The sequence below is a fragment of the Salmo trutta genome, chromosome 21, assembly GCF_901001165.1.
Source record: "Salmo trutta chromosome 21, fSalTru1.1, whole genome shotgun sequence".
In the NCBI taxonomy this organism is placed as follows: domain Eukaryota; kingdom Metazoa; phylum Chordata; class Actinopteri; order Salmoniformes; family Salmonidae; genus Salmo; species Salmo trutta.
Window position 1 is genome coordinate 13439988 of NC_042977.1, and position 24640 is coordinate 13464627.

Below are 24640 nucleotides of genomic sequence, written 5' to 3' on the forward strand. Positions count from 1 at the left end.
CATTATTTTTCTGTGTGTGTGTGTCAGCCCCACAGCACACTCTCTGCTCTTTGACTCCAATGTCCATATAAGGCAGCTGGTGCCATGGCAACCGTAGGGCTTGAATAGCAGTGTCAAATCCCTGAGCACACACATGACCCCCTCTCCCTCCCTCTCTCTCTTGCTCCCCCTTGTTCTCTTGCTCTCTCCTCTCTCTCTCTCTCTCTCTCTCTCTCACACACACACAGGCTGAAGAAAACTGAGGGAGCGGGAGAAACACAGACACAGAAAGAGAGAGGATGGTCAGTGTGGCGGCTTGCAACACTGTCTAGAGCCTAGCCTTCTTTTTTAAAATCTTAATTGCATTTGTGGACTCTGCAGCCAAAGGGAGGAGAGAAAGCCCTGTCCCTTCCCCCTTGCCTCAGCCACGGGAAGCACCCACACGGACTGAGCTCAGGGCTAGGCCACAAGTCATTAGTGCTAGGTGGGAAAGAACTGACAAAAGACTGGAGTGAGTGCTTAGAGTAGCTCCACTGACTTCTGAGGGGTGGAAAGGAGGCTTTTTGGATTTCTACCTCATCTGTGCTCTCTATTTTTGGAGGGTCTGAATCAGAGACTGGTCTAGCCACTATGACCGATGATATTGCTACAGCCTAGCCCTCTGCAACAACAAACAAGGAAGAGAGGGCACTTCCTTGAGCTGAAGATCATTTTCAAGAGAGCCAGAGAGACTGGTTGATTTAGTTAAACAGAGGGGGTAGATGTAATCACAGTTGAGACTTGATAGTAGTTTTCTGTGTGCCTTGATGATATTGCCACACAGTGAGCTGTGAAACATCAAGATGTTTTGCTAATGGTGACCTGGAAGAGCTCTTTGTCAACCAGAACGCTGTTGGTGCTCTGAGGATTGCTGGTAAACACATCTCTTGCCTCGCTCTGTCTGTACCCTCACTCCCGCCGTGGCTGTAAGAGTGATTTGGCAAAAACAAGACATTTATATGAATGTACTTCCAAAGGTAAGCATACAAGGCTTTTGTATTATTTCTCTCTAATGCCAGGATATAAGTAATATATTCCAGAAAGGCAGCAGGACTAGGTCTCTACATTAACACTATCAGAAAGGAAAACGGCATGAGGTATAAGGGGTATGAGGGGTGGCCACTGCTTCGTCTCCAGGCATGTGCTAAGGACTAGCGAGGTTCTTTTTCAGCCATTATTCTTGCCAAAGAGAGAAGGGAGTGAGAGAGAATTTCCCTCTCTAATCATGTGCAAAGTGCTAGTGAATGCGTAACTCATTCATAGACGCTAACTACCTTCAGCAACTATTGAAGATAGTATCTTCTGTTCCGGGGAGTTTTGTTTAAGAGCTTCAATGCTTGTTCTGAACGTTAAAACGCATCGCTTGCGGTAAGGTTTTGGAAACGTAAGGACTAGCATGCTCAGAACACCTGTGTGTAAGCGTAACTGGGGAGGAAGTATATTTCGTCAACTGGAGGCACGCACAGCATATGGATGTGTGAGAAACTGCTACTGTAAGTGTATCTATTTTTATTTGAACGATTCTTTCTCGCTGATAGAAAGAGAAGGGGCATATGATATGTTTTGAAAACCGTTTCGCAAGTTAAACGTTAAAACACAGTGTCTGAATTGTAGTTCACACGCAGCCAACCGTGGGCGAAGCTAACCAGTGAAAACCCTACGGATAATAAGGGTTTTCGAGAGCTAGTGAATGGGGTGTGTTTTCGTCCGTTGTTGAAAATGTGTGTTTGATTCATTGTTTCCTGTGAAAGGTTCTGTTTCGACTTCTATAAGACAGCCGTCGGAGGACATGGGCCAAAGGAAAAAACACACAAAAAGAGTGAATAACTGAAAAAGGAGAAAGAAAAACAAGGGGCATTGGAAGCCACAGGCATGCAAAACAAAAGTTTCTAAAGTGAAAGGCTTAACTATTTCCGGATCATAGTGGAAGGGGAGGAGACAAAACAGCTCTATTGTTTTTTTGGGGAGGACAAACATTCTACACCATTTACACTGTTCTAAAAATTTTAAAGAGGGTGTGGGTATTTTTCAGACAGAATATTTTATTTTCCAACACACTTTAAGGACCAAAAAGCCAAACAAATGATTAAATGAGAAGACAGAGAACCTTCAAATATTGAACTCTGAACAGCGGAGCACAAAAGAAAGTCAGGAAGTTTAGACGGCAGCTACCGAACGCTTTGGCTGTCTCCCATTCCTTCTGTGGTCTGCTAATCAAACAATGGCCATGGTGAGTGGGGGCTGGGGAGATCCCAACGGGGGCACCAACGGGCTGGGGGAGAAGGGCTATCTGAGGGGAGAGGAGGAGGACGGTTCGCCCCAGGCAGGGGGCAGTGACATGGAGGCTGGGGACGAAGACAAGGCATGTGTGGTGGACTGTGTGGTGTGTGGGGACAAGTCCAGTGGGAAGCACTACGGTGTGTTCACCTGCGAGGGCTGCAAGAGCTTCTTCAAGAGAAGCATCCGTCGCAACCTCAACTATACCTGCAGGTGAGACTTAATTAATAATTATGATGATTTAATTATGGATTCTCAAAGTGGATGGATAATTATAACAGAGCTGCATGTGTAACTTTTTGGGCGACCCAACCCTAGAAATTTTGGTTATAGATCTGTCATTCTCATTGAAAGCAAGTCTAAGAAGCGGTAGATCTGTTCTATGTGCCCTATTTCTATGCTTCCTGTTCTCAAGTTTCATTTTTGAATGTTTTACTTTCTGTTTTGTACACCAGCTTCAAACAGCTGAAAATACAATATTTTTGGTTATGGAAAATATATTTAACAACGGTTTAGATAGTACAATAATTCTCTAGACTATACTTGTTTGTTTTGTCACATAAACTGAAATTAGGCAAACTATTCGAATTTTAGCAACCAGGAAGTGGTCGGAGCGATTTCTGCATAGTGCATCTTTAAAGTGCTCAAAGTGATTTACATTGTAAGAGGAGAATTCACCTATTTCTCAACCAAACTGTAGCATACACCTGTGTAATAGCTTTGTCACTGATCCTTTATTTCTGATCTCTTAGTTTGTCTGTTATGGATATCCCATTTGTACAAAGCAAATGGATGCAAATAGCTAGAATGAGTCATGCATTAATACATTGTTGACTGTGCAGAGCTGTTACAATTTCCCACAGCAGTGCGCATAATGGGTTTGAGTCATCCCTCACTTAAAGGGATATTTGGGGAATTTGTCTCATTAGTCCACTGTTAATACAGTTCCAAAATGTTTGGTATGTCAGCAAAGTTTTCAAGATATAGAACTTTCAAAATACAGAAAGTGTCACAGTATGATGCGTTTTGTATCATATTTTGAAAGTTCTGTCTTGAAAACTTGAATGCTGACATGCAAAACATTTTTGGACTGTATCAACAGTGGACTAATGAAACAAATACCAAAAGACAGTTTTTGAGTGGTATTTTCCTTTAAGTGAGAGCCTTTCATGACATGAAAGGTCTCTGAAGAGAATAGCTGAATTAAACATTGTACACACCATTGTTTATTGGCAAATGTTTTGATTGTCCATATTATTGGTAGACAACAATATGCAACAATTGAGGGTTGAATATACACCTCTATTGAATTTAATTGTATTGTTCAGCTCTACATTGGGATATTTTCTAATGTACTGTGCTGTTTTGCGGTATGCTATTTATTGATTTACATTGTTTTCCCCATCTCCCAGAAGATATCATACAAATTCATAAGTTTTCTTCTACAAAACTGGTCTTGAAGTCAGATGATTGAATTTCTTCCCCACTGCGATTTAGTCATCCTTACATCAGCCAGTCTGCCCATATGAAAGATCCATGAGCAAGATGCAGTATTTAATGCCATGGATCATCTAAGGAAAGAGAGTGATTGTGTCATACAGTATATACACAGAAAATTGGCCAGTGTTACCTAGTGTTGATTTTTAAGTGTAACATTTCTAGTGTTGATTTAGAAGTTAAATTAACTCTGTAAGAGTAAAAATAACACTCAGTGGTGTAAAATAACCCCAGTGTTGGTGTTAATAACCAGTGTTGAGTGTGATTGTGTCAGTTTTACAATGTGGAAAGTAAAACATTCCTTTGAAAACCACGCCCGTCATCATCAGATTTCCTGCAGGTAGATTTTTTTTGGTAACACTTCATTTTAAGGGGTCCTTATTACAGTGTCATTACATGTGTAATTATACTGTAACAAGTATTGTAGTTAATTGTAATAACTCATAGTTACACTGTAATAACAACCTGTAACTGTTTGTAATTGCGGTCTGTAATTACAGAGGCGTAACAACAAATGCATGTTACCATGCTTGTTAGAAATGAGCAAGTTTCCACTAAATTCACAAATGTAGTGTTTAGTTTCTTCTCAGCTGCATATGATTCAGTAATAACTGTCACAAGGATGTAATATTTTGTGGACAGATGCGCTGGGTGTCCAAGATTACAAAGGTTGGAAGCTCAAAAGGCTCTATTTACCTACCCGTAAATGCGCACTCTTCAAAATCTACACTCAGTGTTGTCACAGAGTAATTGTAATATCTGCATAAGTACAATGTAATTACTAGGTGTTACACAGGATTTAGCTAGTTAAAATGAAGTGTATCTTGAGGTGCTTGTAATTATTGTGCATCTACAAAGTACGTTACCCATTCTGGCAATCTAATCATCAGCTTCTGAAAGCGCAATCCAAATGAGAAAATAAACACACTAGTGCATACCTGTAATATCTGAATAAGTACAAGATTGTCGATAGTTCTTACACAGGATTTAACTATTTAAAGTGAGGTGTAACTTTATAGTTACATGTGAGCAATTTCTATGTAATTACTTATTACTCATTACCAAGTGAAAATACTTACAAACCAAAAAAGAGCTTCTACTTTAGTCAACTTTGTTGCAACATGTAGAAATACCATATATATATATATATATATATATATATATACAGTGCCTTGAAAAAGTATTCACCCCCCTTGGTGTTTTTCCTATTTTGTTGCATTACAACCTGTAATTTAAATTGATTTTTATTTGGATTTCATGTAATGGACATATACAAAATAGTCCAAATTGGTGAAGTGAAATGAAAAGAATATGTTTTTTCTAAAAATTATAAAAAATGGAAAAGAGGTGCGTGCGTATGTATTGACCCCCTTTGCTATGAAGCCCCTAAATAAGATCTGGTGCAACCAATTACCTTCAGAAGTCACATAATTAGTTAAATAAAGTCCACCTGTGTGCACTCTAAGTGTCACATGATCTGTCACATGATCTCAGTATATATATATACACACACACCTGTTCTGAAAGGCCCCAGAGTCTGCAACACCTTTAAGCAAGAGACAGCACCAAGCAAGCGGCACCATGAAGACCAAGGAGCTCTCCAAACAGGTCAGGGACAAAGTTGTGGCGAAGTACAGATCAGGGTTGGGTTATAAAAAAATATCAGAAACTTTGAACATCCCACGGAGCACCTTTAAATGCATTGTTAAAAAATTGAAAGAATATGGCACAACAACAAACCTGTCAAGAGAGGGCTGCCCACCAAAACTCATGGACCAAGCAAGGAGGTCATTAATCAGAGATGCAACAAAGAGACCAAAGATAACCCTGAAGGAGCTGCAAAGCTCCACAGCGGAGATTGGGGTATCTGTCCATAGGACCACTTTAAGCCATACATTCCACAGAGTTGGGCTTTACAGAAGAGTGGCCAGAAAAAAGCCATTGCTTAAAGAAAAAAAATAAGCAAACACGTTTGGTGTTCACCAAAAGGCATGTGGGAGACTCCCCAAACCTATGGAAGAAGGTACTCTGGTCAGATGAGACTAAAATTGAGCTTTTTGGCCATCAAGGAAAATGCTATATCTGGCGCGAACCCAACACCTCTCATCACCCAGAGAACACCATATCCACAGTGAAGCATGGTGGTGGCAGCATCATGCTGTGGGGATGTTTTTTGTCGGCAGGGACTGGGAAACTGGTCAGAATTGAAGGTATGATGGATGGTGCTAAGTACAGGGAAATTTTTGAGGGAACCCTGTTTCAGTCTTCAAGAGATTTGAGACTGGGACGAAGGTTCACCATCCAGCAGGACAATGACCCTAAGCATACTGCTAAAGCAACACTTGAGTGGTTAAAGGGGAAACATTTAAATGTCTTTGAATGGCCTAGTCAAAGGCCAGACCTCAATCCAATTGAAAATCTGTAGTATGACTTAAAGATTGCTGTACATCAGCAGAACCCATCCAACTTAAAGGAGCTGGAGCAGTTTTGCCTTGAAGAATGGGCAAAAATCCCAGTGGCTAGATGTGCCAAGCTTATAGAGACATACCCCAAGAGATTTGCAGCTGTAATTGCTGCAAAAAGTGGCTCTACAAAGTATTGACTTTGGGGGGGTGAAAAGTTATGCACGCTCAAGTTTTCTTTTTTTGTTAGTCTTATTTGTTTCACAAGAAAAAATATTTTGCATCTTCAAAGTGGTAGGCATGTTGTGTAAATCAAATGATTACAACCCCCCCAAAAAGCCATTTTAATTCCAGGTTGTAAGGAATGCCAAGGGGGTGAATACTTACGCAAGCCACTGTGTGTATATATATATATATATATATATATATATATATATATATATATATATATATATATATATATATATATATATATATATATGCCTACCCAATAACATAAACATAACTATTTAAGTGGTGAATCAATCTGGATCCTTTAGTATGGTGAGTGGCCTAGATAGCTAGCTAATTTAGCAAAATGGGAGTGTCTTTCTCTGACCTTTTTAGCATCACAAGTGACAATGGAAATCGACAACTCTGGCTGTATTAATCTGTTTGCTCCTTCTAAGCATCCTGGAGTCTGAGACCTTGTGGGAATCTGTGGTAGAGAAGAATAATGTATGACAATTTAGCATAGACACTAAACATTACCGCTAGTTATCATCATCATGATATCTATACTTTAGGCGTATAGCTAGCTAACTCATTTCCCCCCATCGGACACTCCCTAACTTCGGAAACACTCTAGTGGTTAGACGTTTAAATCACCGCGAGCTCAACATTTAAATGGACTAGAAATGGTACGTTTTGCAACTAAAGACACTCTTCTAGCTAGCTGACCACCAATTTTCATTGCAGTTTATGTAAGTTAAGTTAGGTTTTGAGAGTTTTCAAAGTATACACATTTTGTGGGACACGCTGTATATTGTAAAATTCGACCGCATGACAGACCACACATCATTTAATATACATATTTTACCTCTGAAATATAGCTAACGGATTTCAGGCAAGTATTCTTTTTTTACCGATAAGCTAGCCAACTAGTCAACTCTCTAGTAAACACTTCAGATACGAGGGTTGGTGTCTCTTTTTTGAACAAAATTAAACTGCTGTATCTTGTAATTGAACAAAATATGAAGGTGCCCAATAACGAGGGACCGTATACCGATAATAAGGGATGTATTTTTTTTGCTAAACCGCTTATCAAAAAGCTGATAGTTGTATTTCCACTGAAATGTCAAACATGTTAATTGCTAACCCTAATTGCTATTGGTGTTTTTACGACACCAATAATCACAAAACATTGATGGCTTGTTCACAAGATAACACTGTTGAAGGTAATATATTTCTTAAACGCTGTTGAATATGCCGATATTACGGGGTGCTACGCTAGGGGTAGCAAGTTGTTGTGTTATTCAGCTAGCAATAACAGTGCTTGTGTTGACACGAGTAGCTAGCTAGCTAACATGCTGGGTGTTTCACGTAATACCCTTGGGGTACGGATACCCTGTGAACAAGGTTCAGGGAAGATGAAGCCATCAAGCCCAGCTAACATTATCTAGCTGGTTAGCTAGTGAGTAGCGACCATAGCATATTTGCCAGCAGGGCTCTGGCAGTGCTTCTCCTGCTCCTCCTTGCACAAAGGCGGAGGTAGTGGTCCTGCTGCTGGGTTGTTGCCCTTCTACGGCCTCCTCCACATCTCCTGATGTACTGGCCTGTCTCCTGGTAGCGCCTCCATGCTCTGGACACTACGCTGACAGACACAGCAAACCTTCTTGCCACAGCTCGCATTGATGTGCCATCCTGGATGAGCTGCACTACTTGAGCCACTTGTGTGGGTTGTAGACTCCGTCTCATGCTACCACTAGAGTGAAAGCACCGCCAGCATTCAAAAGTGACCAAAACATCAGCCAGGAAGCATAGGAACTGAGAAGTGGTCTGTGGTCCCCACCTGCAGAACCACTCCTTTATTGGGGGTGTCTTGCTAATTGCCTATAATTTCCATATGTTGTCTATTCCATTTGCACAACAGCATGTGACAATTATTGTCAATCAGTGTTGCTTCCTAAGTGGACAGTTTGATTTCACAGAAGTGTGATTGACTTGGAGTTACATTGTGTTGTTTAAGTGTTCCCTTTATTTTTTTGAGCAGTGTATATTATGTATTGGTAACTAGCTAGCTAGCTTGCTTGCTAGCATATTTTTATTTGTAATTGTTCTATGCATTTTTTTTAATTCTGACATTTTCAAAAATCAAAACGGGCAGAAGTCTGCTAGCTAGCGTAGTTGGTAGGCCCAACAAAAAAACAACAAACCTCCCTATAGGCTGTCTCGTCATTGTCGGTGATCAGGCCTACCACTGTTGTGTCATTGGCAGACTTAATGATGGTGTTGGAGTCGTGCCTGGCCGTGCAGTCATGAGTGAACAGGGAGTACAGGAGGGGCATGAGCACGCAGCCCTGTGAGGGGGCTCCAGTGTTGAGGATCAGCGTGGCGGATGTGTTGTTACCTACCCTTACCACCTGGGGGCGGCCCGTCAGGAAGTCCAGGATCCAGTTGAAGAGGAAGACGTTTAGTCCCAGGATCCTTAGCTTATTGATGAGCTTTGAGGGCACTATGGTGTTGAACGCTGAGCTGTGGTCAATGAATATCATTCTCACATATGTGTTCCTTTGTCCAGATGGGAAAGGGCAGTGTGGAGTGCAATAGAGATTGCGTCATCTGGGATCTGTGGGGCGTATGCAAATTGGAGTGGGTCTAGGGTTTCTGGGCTAATGGTGTTGATGTGAGCCATGACCATTCTTTCAAAGCACTTCATGGCTACAGACGTGAGTGCTATGGGTCGGTAGTCATTTAGGCAGGTTACCTTAGTGTTCTTGGGCAGAATCACTATGGTGGTCTACTTAAAACATGTTGGTATTACAGACTCGGACAGGGACATGTTGAAAATGTCAGTGAAGACACTTGCCAGTTGGTCAGCGTACGCTTGCAGTACACGTCCTGGTAATCCGTCTGGTCCTGCGGCCTTGTGAATCTTGACCTATTTAAAAGTCTTACTCACATCGGCTGCAGAGAGCGTGATCGCACAGTCTTCCGGAACAGCTTGTGCTCTCATGCATGTTTCATTTTTATTTGCCTCGAAGCAAGCATAGAAGTAGTTTAGCTCGTCTGGTTGGCTCATGTCACTGGGAAGCTCGTGGCTGTGCTTCCCTTTGTAGTCTGTAATGGTTTGCAAGCCCTGCCACATCCGACAAGCATCAGAGCCGGTGTAGTACAATTCGATCTTAGTCCTGTATTGACACTTTGCCTGTTTGATGGTTCGTCAGAGGGCATAGCGGGATTTCTTATAAGCTTCCGGGTTAGAGTCCAGCTCCTTGAAAGCTGCAGCTCTAGCCTTTAGCTCAGTGTGGATGTTGCCTGTAATCCATGGCTTCTGGTTGGGGTATGTACGTACGGTCACTGTGGGGAGGACATCATCGATGCACTTATTGATGAAGCCAATGACTGATATGGTGTACTCCTCAATGCCATCGTAGGAATCCCGGAACATATTCCAGTCTGTGCTAGCAAAACATTCCTGTAGTTTAGCATCTGCTTCATCTGACCACCTTTTTATTGATCTAGTCACTGGTGCTTCCTGCTTAAATTTTTTCTTGTAAGCAGGTATCAGGAGGATAGAATTATGGTTAGATTTTCCAAATGGAGGGTGAGGGAGAGCTTTGTATGCGTCTCTGTGTGTGGAGTAAAGGTGGTCCAGAGTTTTTTTCCCTCTGGTTGCACATTTAACATGTTAATATAAATTTGGTAAGACGGATTTAAGTTTCCCTGCATTAAAGTCCCCGGCTACTAGGAGCGTCGCCTCTGGGTGAGTGTTTTCTTGTTTGCTTATGGCGGAATACAGCTCATTCAATGCTGTTTTAGTGCCAGCCTCTGACTGGTGGTATGTAAGCAGCTACGAAAAATACAGATGAAAACTCTCTAGATAGATAGTGTGGTCTACAGCTTATCGTGAGATACTCTACCTCAGGCGAGCAATAGCTTCCTTAGATATCGTGCACCAGCTGTTATTTACAAAAATACATAATCCACCGCTCCTTGTCTTACCAGACGCCGCTGTTCTATCCTGCCGGTACAGCGTATAACCAGCCAGCTGTATGTTGATAGTGTCTTCGTTCAGCCACGACTCCGTGAAGCATAAGATATTTCAGTTTTGAATGTCCTGTTGGTACTTTAATCTTTCTCGTAGGTCATCGATTTTATTCTCCAAAGATTGCACGTTTGCTAGCAGAATGGAAGGAAGTGGGGTTTTATTAGATCGCCTACAAATTCTCAGAAGGCAGCCTGCCGTCTGGCCCCTTTTTCTCCACGTCCTCTTCACGCAAATCACGGGGATCTGGGCCTGTTCCCAAGAAAGCAGTATATCGTTCGCGTCGGGCTCGTCAGACTCGTTAAAGGAAAAAAAGGATTCTGACAGCCCTTGGTGAGTAATCGCAGTCCTTATGTCTAGAATTATTTTCGGTCATAAGAGATGGTAGCGGCAACATTGTGTACAAAACAAGTAAAAAAATAAGTTACAAAAAACGCAAATAAACAAACAAAAAACTATCGGTTGGGGACACGTAAAACGTCTGCCTTCTTCTCTGGCACCATTGTAGTGTAATCAGCACACTTTTCAGTGTTAACTTAACATTGAAAAGTGTGGACCCCTGTAGACACTGGCCCAGTGTTAAGTTTAACACTGTCAGTGTTGATTTAAAGTGGAGAATTTGCTGTGCAATTGTATAACCGGGTTCTGTGAACCAGCTTATACCTATAATATATTTAAATAGAAGCTTATTTTGTATCACATCGTGTTTTATGCTTCAGCTTTTTACCTATACCCTCTAATGTTATGCAATCATTTAGATATGGTCTGGTAACTCACAACTGCCTGGAAATGTTTTACATCACGTTGAAGTGACCTTCCTCCATTAAAGTGATATCACACATACTGTGTATGCTACTATAGATTTCTACCAAGGGTTATGTAGCTGTTCTAAGTGTCAGCTAAGCTAAATGTCCTTATCATTTGTGTATGGCATAGCAGTGATGACATGTTTTGATCTATATTTCAGGTCGAATCGAGAGTGCCAGATCGACCAACATCATCGTAACCAGTGCCAGTACTGTCGCCTGGAGAAGTGCTTTCGTGTAGGAATGCGCAAAGAAGGTACTTTTCCTGTCCACATACAATAGAACACCTGCATATCCATATTTCTGTGTAAATTCATGCAGAATATATTTATGTTGACTTAAGAGACATGAACTCCAGTCAAGGGACTGTATCCATTGATTTCTGCCCTAAAAAAACAAGTTAACTTTTTTACCATTACATGGCCCCCCACATGAAAAAATACTACAATTTATTATAGAATACTACAGTACTTACTATATAATTATATAGTAAACTGTAGTATACAGTAGAATACTATACTACACACTGTAGTATCCCTCTATGTGTAGTACTTACTATAGAATGTTGTTGTATACTGTAGAATACTATAGTAAATACTACAGTATTATCCTCCCAAAAAACACTGTAGTAAATACTACAGTAATGACTGTGGAAACAATATTTAAAAAAACTTAAGTAAATACTACAGTAATTATTTTGCATATACCCTACCTGTACCTCGCCCCCATATCACACTTTGTGCCACCCATAAGTGAGGAACATACTGTACATGCCAAGTGTAGATCATATATTGTGTTCCCTACAGGTTGTAGAAAAGAGCAGGAGTGCAGACTTACCTGCAGGTTATGGAACATTTGCTCTTTTAGTATTTTGCCAGTAGGTTTCTCAAGGCAAAAGTCCTCACTTCTGTGTCAAAGATAATACAACGAAAACACTATATTAAATTGTGCAGTAATTTCCACAAAAGCACAACAGTAAATTCTACAGTATACCATAATCTGCAAAAACACTACATGAATTACTATAGTATATACTACAGTTTTATTTTACTACAGTATTTATACTATAGTTAACTGTAAGTCCTACAGTATCAGACTTTAGTCCGCAAAAACAATACAGTGACTACTATAGTATTTATACCATAGTATACTATAGTATTTTTTCATGTGGGCCATAGTCCATGTCACAAATAACTACCCTGGCCCTATCATAGCTAAGCTTGCCATGGGTACAGTCTCGATGCCATGCACTTTGTCATCAAATCTAGTGCCTCACCTGAGTGAATGAGAGGGATACAGGAGCAAGCCACCTGCGCCCCTGAGCACCAGTCATTCACGCACATCGCTGTCTGTATCTCAACTGTAGCTATAGCCCCATAGTCATTTGAATATACAGTACCAGTCAAAAGTTTGGACACACCTATTTTTTCAAGGGTTTTTCTTTATTTTTGTACTATTTTCTACATTGTAGAATAATAGTGAAAACATCAAAACTACTGTATGAAATAACCCATATGGAATCATGAAGTAACCAAAAACTGTTAAACAAATGAAAATATATTTTATATTTGAGATAAGGTGAATGCACCAAATTGTAAGTCGCTCTGGATAAGAGCGTCTGCTAAATGACGTAAAGGTAAAATGTAAAATTCGTCAAAGTAGCCACCCTTTGCCTTGACGACAGCTTTGCACACTCTTGGCATTCTCTCAACGAGCTTCATGAGGTTGTCACCTGGAATGCATTTAGATTAACAGGTGTGCCTTGTTAAAAGTTAATTTGTGGAATTTCTTTCCTTCTTAATGCGTTTGAGACAATCAGTTGTGTTGTGACAAGGTAGGGGTGGTATACAGAAGATAGCCCTATTTGGTAAAAGACCAAGTCCATATTATGGCAAGAACAGCTCAAATAAGCAAAGAGAAATGACAGTCCATCATTACTTTAAGACATGAAGGTCAGTCAATGCGGAACATTTCAAGAACTTGAAAAGTTTCTTAAAGTGGATTCACAATAACCATGAAGAGCAATGATGAAACTGGCTCTCATGAGGACCGCCACAGGAAAGAAAGACCCAGAGTTACCTCTGATGCAGAGGACAAGTTCATTAGCGTTAACTTCACCTCATATTGCAGCTCAAATAAATGCTTCACAGAGTTCAAGTAACAGACACATCTCAACATCAACTGTTCAGAGGAGACTGAGTGAATCAGGCCTTCATGGTCAAATTGCTGCAAAGAAACCACTACTAAAGGACACCAATAATAATAAGAGACTTGCTTGGGCCAAGAAACACAAGCAATGGACATTAAACCAGTAGAAATCTGTCCTTTTGGTCTGATAAGTCCAAATTTGAGATTTTTGGTTCCAACCGCCTTGTCTTTGTGAGAACCAGTGTAAGGAATGACGCCGGAGAATAGAAGCAGGTACGGGGAGTTGACATTTAATTAGGAATGGACATGCAACAGGACAGGAACAGCGTCAGAACTGGGAAACAAAAAGACAGACGACAACAACAAATACAGGGGAGGTAATAAACAGGAGATTGAGTGAGTCCAATATCGCTGATGCGCGTGACGAGGGAAGGCAGGTGTGCGTAAATGATGGTGGCAGGAGTGCGTAATGCAGGGCAGAGAACCGGAGCAGGCGTAACACCCAGAGTAGGTGAATGGATGATCTTCGCATGTGTGGTTCTCACCGTGAAGCATGAAGGAGGAGGTGTGATGGTGTGGGGGTGCTTTTCTGGTGACACTGTCAGTGATTTATTTAGAATTCAAGGCACACTTAACCAGCATGGCTACCACAGGATTCTGCAGTGATACACCATCCCATCTGGTTTGCGCTTAGTGGGACTATCATTTGTTTTTCAACAGTACAATGACCCAAAACATACCTCCAGGCTGTGTAAGGGCTATTTGACCAAGGAGAGTGATGGAGTGCTGCATCAGATGACCTGGCCTCCACAATCACTCATCCTCAACCCAATTGAGATTGTTTGGGATGAGTTGGACCTCAGAGTGAAGGAAAGCAGCCAACAAGTGCTCAGCATATGTGGGAACTCCTTCAAAACTGTTGGAAAAGCCTTCCTCATGATGCCGGTTGAGAGAATGCCAAGAGTGTGCAAAGCTGTCATCAAGGCAAAGGGTGGCTACTTTGAATTATCTCAAATATAAAATATATTTTGATTTGTTTAACACTTCTTTTGGTTACTACATGATTCCTTATGTGGTTATTCATAGTTTTGATATATTCACTATTATTCTGCAATGTAGAAAATAGTACAAATAAAGAAAAACCCTTGAATGAGTAGGTGTGTCCAAAGTTTTGACTGGTACTGTGTATGTATAACATTCTATCTGTCTGGTAGTAGTGATTGTTCCACCGTTACCATGGTTATATGCCATCTTATACTATAGCCTAATGAAGCCCTAAGTAAAATACAGTATCCCTATGCCGTTGATATAAGGCATTATTGTAGCCTAAGGTAAAGGGTCTGTAGCATGAAGCTCAGAGTGATATCGCCCACAATGATTTACTTGAGCTGTTGCAGAAAATGTAGAGGAATTTAACTCTAAATGCTTCCTCTTCAGTCTAATATAGATGACTCTGCCTTCCGTTATCTGTGACCGACCGGCTCGATTTGGTCCTATGTAGCAACAATTGAAATTGTGCATCTTTTTTTTTTTACATTGGATAAAAGTAGAGACTCCGAGCTAGAAAATGGTATAACATACACTACAGTTGAGGAACAATGGGAAAGTAATTATGCTATGAAAGTTGATAAACTTGTAACCTCACTTTTGAGAAAATGGCCCTTGAATGTTTTGATACCTACTGGAGAGCTCTTCTTTGTCTACACGCATTCAGCATCGTTCACACCCTCCTAACTCCACCCATCTCTAAGGATTCATATGTGAGGCTATGTACTAAACAACCAAAGATTTCAAGACTAAAGGCTGGTTTATGCTACGGGTGTGTTCGTAAATTTAATCTGGAGTACCAGTGTGCTCTGGGCATTCGTAAACTCAGAGCGTTGTCAGATTGTCCGTTCGTAAATTCAGAGCGCTTCGCTCTCGGAGCGTTCAGAGAGCACACTGGACACTCTGGCCAAGGAGTAGGGTTGATCTGAGCATTCTGACCTAACAACAGCAGTCAAGCACCCAAGCTAACTGGCTAACGTTGGCTAGCTTGCTAGCTACTTCCAGACACAAATGAGAGAACAGCTCACTGACCATTTTACTCGCCCTAACAGAGCTGGTTAGGCTGTTTTTATGATATCCAGAGCATTGGTGACTGCAACTATACTGCTGCTGGCAACAATTTTATAACGCTTTTTTTGCCAACGTTTACTGACACCGGCCATATTCAACAGGTGTTGAGCGTTCATAAATTCATCTGTTATTCTGTGCTCTCGCACACTCAGACAAGAGTGCTCTGAAATCGGAGTATATAGCCAGAGCGAATTTACCAGCTACGTCTCTCGACAGTTGTTGCAGTGACATAAACATTCTATTGAAATAGTTACTTGCATAATGAAATATTTTGTTTAGACATGTAGCTAGCTAACTAGCTAAACAATGAACCATAATCCCAACTCATAACGTTACTACCCTGCATGAATCTGCAGGTACCTAACCAACCAGGTTCAATGTTAGCTAGCTAACATTAGGTTATAACTAGCAATGCAAATGGCTCTGAGATACAAATAATATTACTACAGAGATCATACACGCAATGTTAGCTAGCTAGACAGTTAACGTTAGCTAGCTACCTAGCTAGCTAACAGTACACTTTAACTTGAAATGAAAACAACTTTCTGACAAAATTAGAAACGTGTAATATCTGAAAATGTAGCTAGCTAGACCATCTTACCTGTATACATGGATGGACGCTTCTCCCTCTCTGTCACAGATGTCATGGTTGCCCTTAGTTTGAAGATGTAATCCGGAGACAGGTGTTTTATACAACAGTCTTCTGTGTGTTCTCTTTTCGACTCTGTCTGCATATTTGTAACCAAACCCCAGAACTTCATCTCTTTAGCTATCATACACTAATTCCACTGATTTCAAAACTCGGTCCTCCAGAAAGTGGAGAGCAACCCTGATGCAGTTCTACTATGTGATATCTTTTTAAAAAAGCAGCGTTAGAAAGGATTACCTACACATACTGACCAGCTCATACTGGCCAGCTCATACTGACCAGCTCATACTGACCAGCTCATGTTATAGACAGAAGCGTGCTACATGGCAGACCAATCCGATCTCATCTCTCGGCATGTCCAGCCCACTCATTATCTCAGCCAATCATGGCTAGCGGGAAGGTTTCTGACTTTTTCCATGGCTAAACCAACTAGGCTCTTAATTTAAAAATGTTATTCGTATTACAGATTGCGTACGAGTTTGTTATTAAGGCACATGAAAGTTCACATGTTCCAGAAGGCATTTCTGCCCCCCACATTTTGATTTTAAAAAAAAGGTTACGTTCAAATGGTGCTACTGTGAAGTAGTGCGCTTAGTTTCCTGAAACGAGTCACATAGGAGCATATTAGAGTGGAATTTTCAAGGTTAAATGACTCACCCAATGGCTTAATAAGTTAACTATGGTTGGGAGCTTTATAGCAGTATTTGATATAGCCACGCTCTATTTCATCCTTACAAAGAAGCAAAATAATTTCATTTTCTTTCTGAGAGCAATCAATCTGAAAACAAAGGCCATAATGTCATATTTTATCCCACTTTTGGTAATACAAATCTTTACATAGTAAAAAATGAACTCCAGGGGAGAATTAATTGGAGGAAATTAAATTTTAATGAATAATTCTGCTGTCTTTTGTTTTATTCTTCGAGATAACCTTCAATTGGAGGATTCTCGAAGAATGCAAGTCCTCCATTTTGCCCTCTTTTATTGAGGAATCTGTCTGCGCCCCTTTGTGCCAGCTTTACTCAGGAATTAGATGGTCCTTATCTGGTCAAGACCGTCTGTTGTTAATCTGCCAAACCTCCTACTGTGAGAGAGCATGCCCGACTCATTTTCAACTTCTCCCCCCTGCCCTCCCTACTTTTCAACCCAAATCCTAATCCCTTTCGTCCTCCCCATTTCCCTGCCCCTTCTTACCTCCCCCCAACCTCCCTTTGTGCCCCCATCCCCACCCCAGCAGTTCAGCGCGGACGTATCCCCCCCTCACACTCCAGCCTCAGCCCCACGGGCACCCCAGTAGGTGGCGGTAGTGGCGTAGGAGGGGCCGATTTCTACAACAACAATGGTGGGCAGCCTGTGTCAGAGCTAATCTCCCAGCTGCTGCGTGCCGAGCCCTACCCTAGCAGCCGCTACGGCCACCAGTACAACCAACAGGGCCAGGCCACCGGCGCGGGCGGGGCCGTCATGGGCATCGACAACATCTGCGAGCTGGCAGCTAGGCTGCTCTTCAGCACCATTGAGTGGGCCAGGAACATCCCTTACTTCCCAGAGCTGCCTGTGTCAGAGCAGGTGGCTCTCCTCAGGTTGAGCTGGAGCGAGTTGTTCATCCTGAACGCAGCCCAGTCCGCCCTGCCCCTCCACATGGCCCCACTGCTGGCCGCTGCGGGTTTCCACTCCTCACCCATGTCGGCCGAGCGGGTGGTGTCCTTCATGGACCAGGTGAGGGTGTTCCAGAACCAGGTGGAAAAGCTGAGCCGGCTCCAAGTGGACTCTGCCGAGTACAGCTGCCTTAAGGCCATCGTCCTCTTCTCGCCAGGTGAGATGTCTGTTTTATTTTATTCCCACATTGTACTGTATACGAATTGAGTCTGTTGAGATTTGTTTTGACATGCTGATACTTTTTGACATGCATGTCAGACTTTTCGACCTACATTCGGAGACTTTTTGGCATGCATGTCAGACTTTATGACCTATATGTCGACCTGCTACATTTTGAGACTTTTGACTACTGTACATACTTGCATATTCAAACTATTGACTTGCATGCTGTGACTTTTTACTAACATGCTGAGACTTTAACATATGCACTACATGACCAAAAGTATGTGGACACCTGCTTGTTGAACATCTCATTCCAAAATCATGGGCATTAATATGGAGTTGGTGCTATAACAGCCTCCACTCTTCTGGGGAGGCTTTCCACTAAATGTTGGAACATTGCTACGGGGACTTGCTTCCATTCAGCCACAAGAGCATTAGTGAGGTCGGGCACTGATGTTGGGCGATTATGCCTGTCTCACAGTTGGCGTTCCAATTCATCCCAAGGGTGTTCAATGGGGTTGAGGTCAGGACTTTGTGCAGGCCAGTGAAGTTCTTCCACACCGATCTTGACAAACAATTTCTGTATGGATCTCTTTTTGTGCCCGAGGACATTGTCATGCTGAAACAGGAAAGGGCCAGCCCCAAACTGTTGCCACAAAGTTGGAAATACAGAATCGTCTAGAATGTTGTTGAATGCTGTAGCGCTACGATTTCCCTTCACTAGAACTAAGGGGCCTAGCCCGAACCATGAATAATAGCCCCAGACCATTTTTCCTCCAACAAACTTTACAGTTGACACTATGCATTGGGGCAGGTAGCGTTCCCCTGGCATCCGCCAAACCCAGATTTGTCCGTCAGATTGCCAGATGGTGAAGCGTGATTCATCACTCCAGAGAACATGTTTCCACTGCTCCAGAGTCCAATGGCGGCGAGCTTTACACCAATCCAGCCGATGCTTAGCATAGCACATGGTGATCTTAGGCTTGTGTGCGGCTGCTCGGCCATGGAAACCCATTTCATGAAGCTCCTGACGAACAGTTCTTGTGCTGATGTTGCTTCCAGAGGCAGTTTGGAACTCGGTGTGAGTGTTGCAACCGAGGACAGATGATTTTTACGCACTACGCACTTCAGCACGCGACGGTCCCGTTCTGTGGGCTTGTGTGGCCTACCACTTTGCGGCTGAGCCGTTGTTGCTCCTAGACATTTCCACTTCACAATAACAGCACTTACAGTTTATTGGGGCCATTCTAGCAGGTCCGAAATTTGACAAACTGACTTGTTAGAAAGGTGGCATCCTATGTCGGTGCCACGTTGAAAGACACTGAGCTCTTTAGGAAGGCCATTCTACTGCCATTGTTTGTCTATGGAGATTACATGGCTGTGTGCTCAATTTTATACACCTGTCAGAAATAGGTGTGGCTGAAATTGCTGAATCCAGTAATTTGAAGGGGTGTCCACATACTTTTGTATATGTAGTGTATTTCTAATTGGAAAGCATATCACTCTATATCAGGGCTTTCCAAACCCTCTTCATGGAGAGCTACAGTACAGTCCAATACATTTTTGCTCTTACCCTTATATAACGGACCCGATTCTAATAATTAGCTGGTTGATAAACTGAATCAGATTAGGTACAACTGGTGTTGGAGCAAAAACCTACGGGAGGGTTTCTCTCCAGGAACAGTGTTGGAGAGCACTGCTCTATGTTATGTAAGGACAACCAAGCACCTGTTGACTGAAATTACTATGACAAAACCTGAACACGGTTATACTGGTAGACTTGAGGAGTGTGGTACCCTCTCCTGGCACAACAATGCAAGTGCAGAGTACAATCACAGGCCGTATGTAAATGTATGGTAGTGTGGTGTTTTTCAACTCCGGTCCTCGAGGAGCCTACCCAACAGCACACATTTATTGTAGCCCCGAACAAAAACACCTGATCGAGGATTTGATGATTAGTTGTCAAGTTGAATCGGGTGCCCCGTTTTTAAAATAAAAATGTGTAATTTTGGGGGTGCTCAAGGACGAGATGAGAAAAACTGTTGTCGTCGATATTGTAATTGAAAGGTCTGCACTGCACACTTACCCTGAGAATGTGATCACACTCTCCGTAGCCGACGTGAGTAAGACCTTTAAACAGGTCAACATACACAAGGCTGCGGGGCCAGACGGATTACCAGGACGTGTGCTCTGGGCATGTGCTGACCAACTGTTAGGTGTCTTCACTGACATTTTCAACATGTCCCTGATTGAGCCTGTAATACCAACATGTTTCAAGCAGACCACCATAGTCCCTGTGCCCAAGAACACAAAGGCAACCTGCCTAAATGACTACAGACCCGTAGCACTCACGTCCGTAGCCATGAAGTGCTTTGAAAGGCTGGTAATGGCTCACATCAACACCATTATCCCAGAAACCCTAGACCCACTCCAATTTGCATACCGCCCAAACAGATCCACAGATGATGCAATCTCTATTGCACTCCACACTGCCCTTTCCCACCTGGACAAAAGGAACACTAATGTGAGAATGCTATTCATTGACTACAGCTCAGCGTTCAACACCATAGTGCCCTCAAAGCTCATCACTAAGCTAAGGATCCTGGGACTAAACACCTCCCTCTGCAACTGGATCCTGGACTTCCTGACGGGCCGCCCCCAGGTGGTGAGGGTAGGTAGCAACACATCTGCCACGCTGATCCTCAACACTGGAGCCCCCAAGGGGTGCGTGCTCAGTCCCCTCCTGTACTCCCTGTTCACCCACGACTGCATTGCCAGGCACGACTCCAACACCATCATTAAGTTTGCAAATGACACAACAGTGGTAGGCTTGATCACAGACAACGACAAGACAGCCTATAGGGAGGAGGTCAGAGACCTGGCCGGGTGGTGCCAGAATAACAAACGATCCCTCAACGTAACCAAGACTAAGGAGATGATTGTGGACTACAGGAAAAGGAGGACTGAGTATGTCCCCATTCTCATCGACGGGGCTGTAGTGGAGCAGGTTGACAGCTTCAAGTTCCTTGGTGTCCACATCACCAACAAACTAGAGTGGTCCAAACACACCAAGATAGTCGTGAAGAGGGCACGACAAAGCCTATTCCCCCCCCCCCCAGGAAACTAAAAAGATTTGGCATGGGTCCTGAGATCCTCAAAAGGTTCTACAGCTGCACCATCGAGAGCATCCTAACTGGTTGCATCACTGCCTGGTACGGCAATTGCTCGGCCTCCGACCACAAGGCACTACAAAGGGTAGTGTGTATGGCCCAGTACATCACTGGGGTTAAGCTGCCTGCCATCCAGGACCTCTACACCAGGCGGTGTCAGAGGAAGGCCCAAAAAATTGTCAAAGACCCCAGCCACCCCAGTCATAGACTGTTCTCTGTGCTACCGCATGGCAAGCGGTACCGGAGTGCCAAGTCTAGGACAAAAAGGCTTCTCAACACTTTTTACCCCCAAGCCATAAGACTCCTGAACAGGTAATCAAATGGCTACCCGGAATATTTGCATTGTGTGCCCCCCAACATCTCTTTTACACTGCTGCTACTCTCTGTTTATCAGATATGCACAGTCACTTTAACTATACATTTATGTACATACTACCTCAATAGGCCCGACCAACCAGTGCTCCCGCACATTGGCTAACCTGGCTATCTGCATTGTGTCCCGCCAACCCCTCTTTACGCTACTGCTACTCTCTGTTTATTATATATGCATAGTAACTTTAACCATATCTACATGTACATTCTACCTCAATCAGCCCGACTAACCGGTGTCTGTATGTAGCCTTGCCACTTTTGTAGCCTGGCTACTGTGTATAGCCTCGCTACTGTTTTTCACTGTCTTTTTACTGTTGTTTTTATTTCTTTACTTACCTATTGTTCACCTAATACCTTATTTGCACTATTGGTTAGAGCATGTAAGTAATCATTTCACAGTAAGGTCTACACCTGTTGTATTCGGCGCACGTGACAAATAAACTTTGATTTGATTTGAACATTTTGACATGTAAATTAAACAATTTTGCATTATCATGCTTGAATGACCAAAATCTAAAAATGCAAAAACAAAAGATAGAAATGATACAATGTGTACAAAACGGGAAAACAGAAGAGAAAAAAATTCTAACCGACAACTAAAAAGGTTGGGTTGTACACCTAGGTTGTTCACCTAACCTTTTTAGTTGTCAGTTAGAATCTTTTTCTTGTTGTTGCAAACCGAAAGCAACCCTTCATCTTCGTTTAGGGTCCCGTCTCATTTAAGTACTGCTCCCTCCCACTTTGTAATCACCTCAACAATCTCTTCCTCCCTTCTTCCATCTCAGATGCGTGTGGCCTGACAGATCCAGCCCATGTGGAGTCTCTGCAGGAGAAGGCCCAGGTGGCTCTGACAGAGTACGAGCGGATGCAGTACCCAGGTCAGCCCCAGCGCTTCGGCCGCCTGCTCCTCCGCCTGCCCGCCCTCCGTGCGGTGCCCGCCAACCTCATCTCCCAGCTCTTCTTCATGCGTCTGGTGGGCAAGACGCCCATCGAGACTCTCATCCGCGACATGCAGCTCTCCGGAAGCTCCATCAGCTGGCCCTACGTCCCTGGACAGTAACCCTGAAAGGAAGTCTCCGTCTGGGCAGTGACGACAAGGACCACAGGTTCCTCTGACTCATCCATCTGTGTGATCCTATGCTAGCACCAGCTGGACATCATACATGTTGCACTGCCTCCATGAACTGAGCTCTCCATACCAGCCTAGTGCCAGCTGGGTCTATTGCCAGCACACTGGTGCCAACACACCTACTGTCCGCCATTATGGCAACCCGAGTCAGCTATGCCATCCGCATGCCATAGTGACTTACATACACACATTAATGTCCTGTCAATAGAGGTCACTGGAACCATGCCTCATTTTCCACATCTCATTGCCTTTGGTTCAAAGACTTTCGACATCAACATCAGACCTTTGGTGGAGTTTCAAACCAAGACAGAGATCACACTTGGTGAAATTCTGGAGTATTCTGGTAGAAAAGCTTTATATATGCAAACACAGAAGTGGTAGAGGAAATGGAACTGGGACAAGACATTTCACCCAAATCTTCATCGTCCACAGAAATTTCACTCAAAACGTAATTGTCCTTAAAGCTAGAATCCTTACTTGCTACATCCAGTTTTGGACTTATAAATGAATTATATATACCTATTTATTCTTGAAGAATATAACATAAATAACTTATAGTCTCAGAACATCGTTTTAACTACATTGTTAAATGTACATACAGTATCTCCAGGCCCATTCCTCAGCTTTTTACCAAAACAGAGGCGGGGTGCCCGCTTTGTTATTGTTTCAATTAAGGATTATAGCTTTAAAGAGGTTATAGATATGACATTTGAACTACTAAATCAGCCAGGCAGATTAAGTGGAGAGACTTACAGAGGGACTCAATGACTGTTTCCATGTATCACTCATAGGGCTCTTACGTGTTGTACTGGGCAACTTTTCCAACTCCACAGTCACACAAATATGGATTGATACCTCACAAGACAGCAGAATGCTATAGACGGATTTCTTCTAAAGGCAACCTCTCTGTCATTGTACAGTTGTTCACCACAAACCGCCTTCTTTTCAACGACTGCCTTTTCAATATGAATTCGGACACTGCAGTATGAGTAGATCATTCATCTGGACATATTCTTTAAGATGAACAGTTTATTTTTTTTATACGGAATGATATTTAAACTACACCTGAATGCAGCTGATGTGAGTGACAGGCTGATTGTTGAAACAAGACTGTTCTCAAGTGACAAAAAAGTATTTCATCAAAAAGGTTGTGGCCAAATGGTTCACCTATGACCTGCGACCATACTGAAAACAATGAGCATATACAGTTGGTACTTTCAAAATGCAGAGAAATCGCATCAGAACTAATTGTAAGTGTTAAGAAGTGTATATACTGTAGATTTAGGGAACCAAAGGTTGTCCTGCTGCATGTCACAATTTAGTTATTGATCTGTGTTTCATCTCGACGAAATGGGATTAGAAAGTAAAGTTATTTTTTTATGTTGAGTTCACAGTTTCTTTTTTAAACATGAACATTTTCATGTGAAAATACCTCTACCATTCCTCGATGTGTCAAAAAGATGTGATTCTCCATAGTGGTGAAAATGACACTACACTGGTGCAGAACAAGAGGCTACTCCTGAGCCAATTGTGTTGCCACCATAAAGCAATGCATTCCACTAGCTCAATGCAGAACACTTAGGCGATATGGGAGTTTATTGTCATGGCTGTTTGGCGATGTGACTGCTGCAGCCAAAATGACAAGGTGAGTGTGTGGATCGTTTCTTTCCTTAGTTGTGTCAGTTACCTCCATAAGAATGTCAGTTAGATGTGGGCAATATGTTTTGTACTCACAAGCTAATAAGCGATGAAATTAATGATTTGTATATACACTAGATGAGTTTTGGGGTGATGTGTTGAAGCCACAGTGCCTCCATCTTGGCACTCCCCCACCTTGTAAAACATATTTTGGAAGCTATAGAAATGCATTTATTCATGTCTACGTTCGTTTTTGCCATATTGATTCCATTACAGACACCTTAATTCATGCTTTTAAATTATATTATGTGAGGTAAGCAAAAATAAAAAACGAAAAAAATATATCAACATT

General features: G+C 42.5%; 1 protein-coding gene across 3 annotated transcripts; it reads left to right on the forward strand.

Moving 5' to 3' along the window:
* Positions 1-209: 209 nt before the first annotated feature.
* On the forward strand, positions 210-24640 carry LOC115156727 (nuclear receptor subfamily 2 group F member 6). Of its 3 annotated transcripts, none has more exons than XM_029704358.1 (5): positions 210-995; positions 1770-2508; positions 11408-11502; positions 17396-17974; positions 22307-24640. In XM_029704358.1, the coding sequence occupies exons 2-5, from the start codon at positions 2240-2242 to the stop codon at positions 22579-22581; spliced, it is 1218 nt and encodes a 405-aa protein (XP_029560218.1). In that variant the 5' UTR covers positions 210-995; positions 1770-2239; the 3' UTR covers positions 22582-24640. The 3 variants fall into 3 exon arrangements, with proteins under 3 accessions (XP_029560218.1, XP_029560220.1, XP_029560219.1); XM_029704360.1 differs by having other exon boundaries at positions 17399-17974; XM_029704359.1 differs by lacking the exon at positions 210-995 and adding an exon at positions 1007-1511.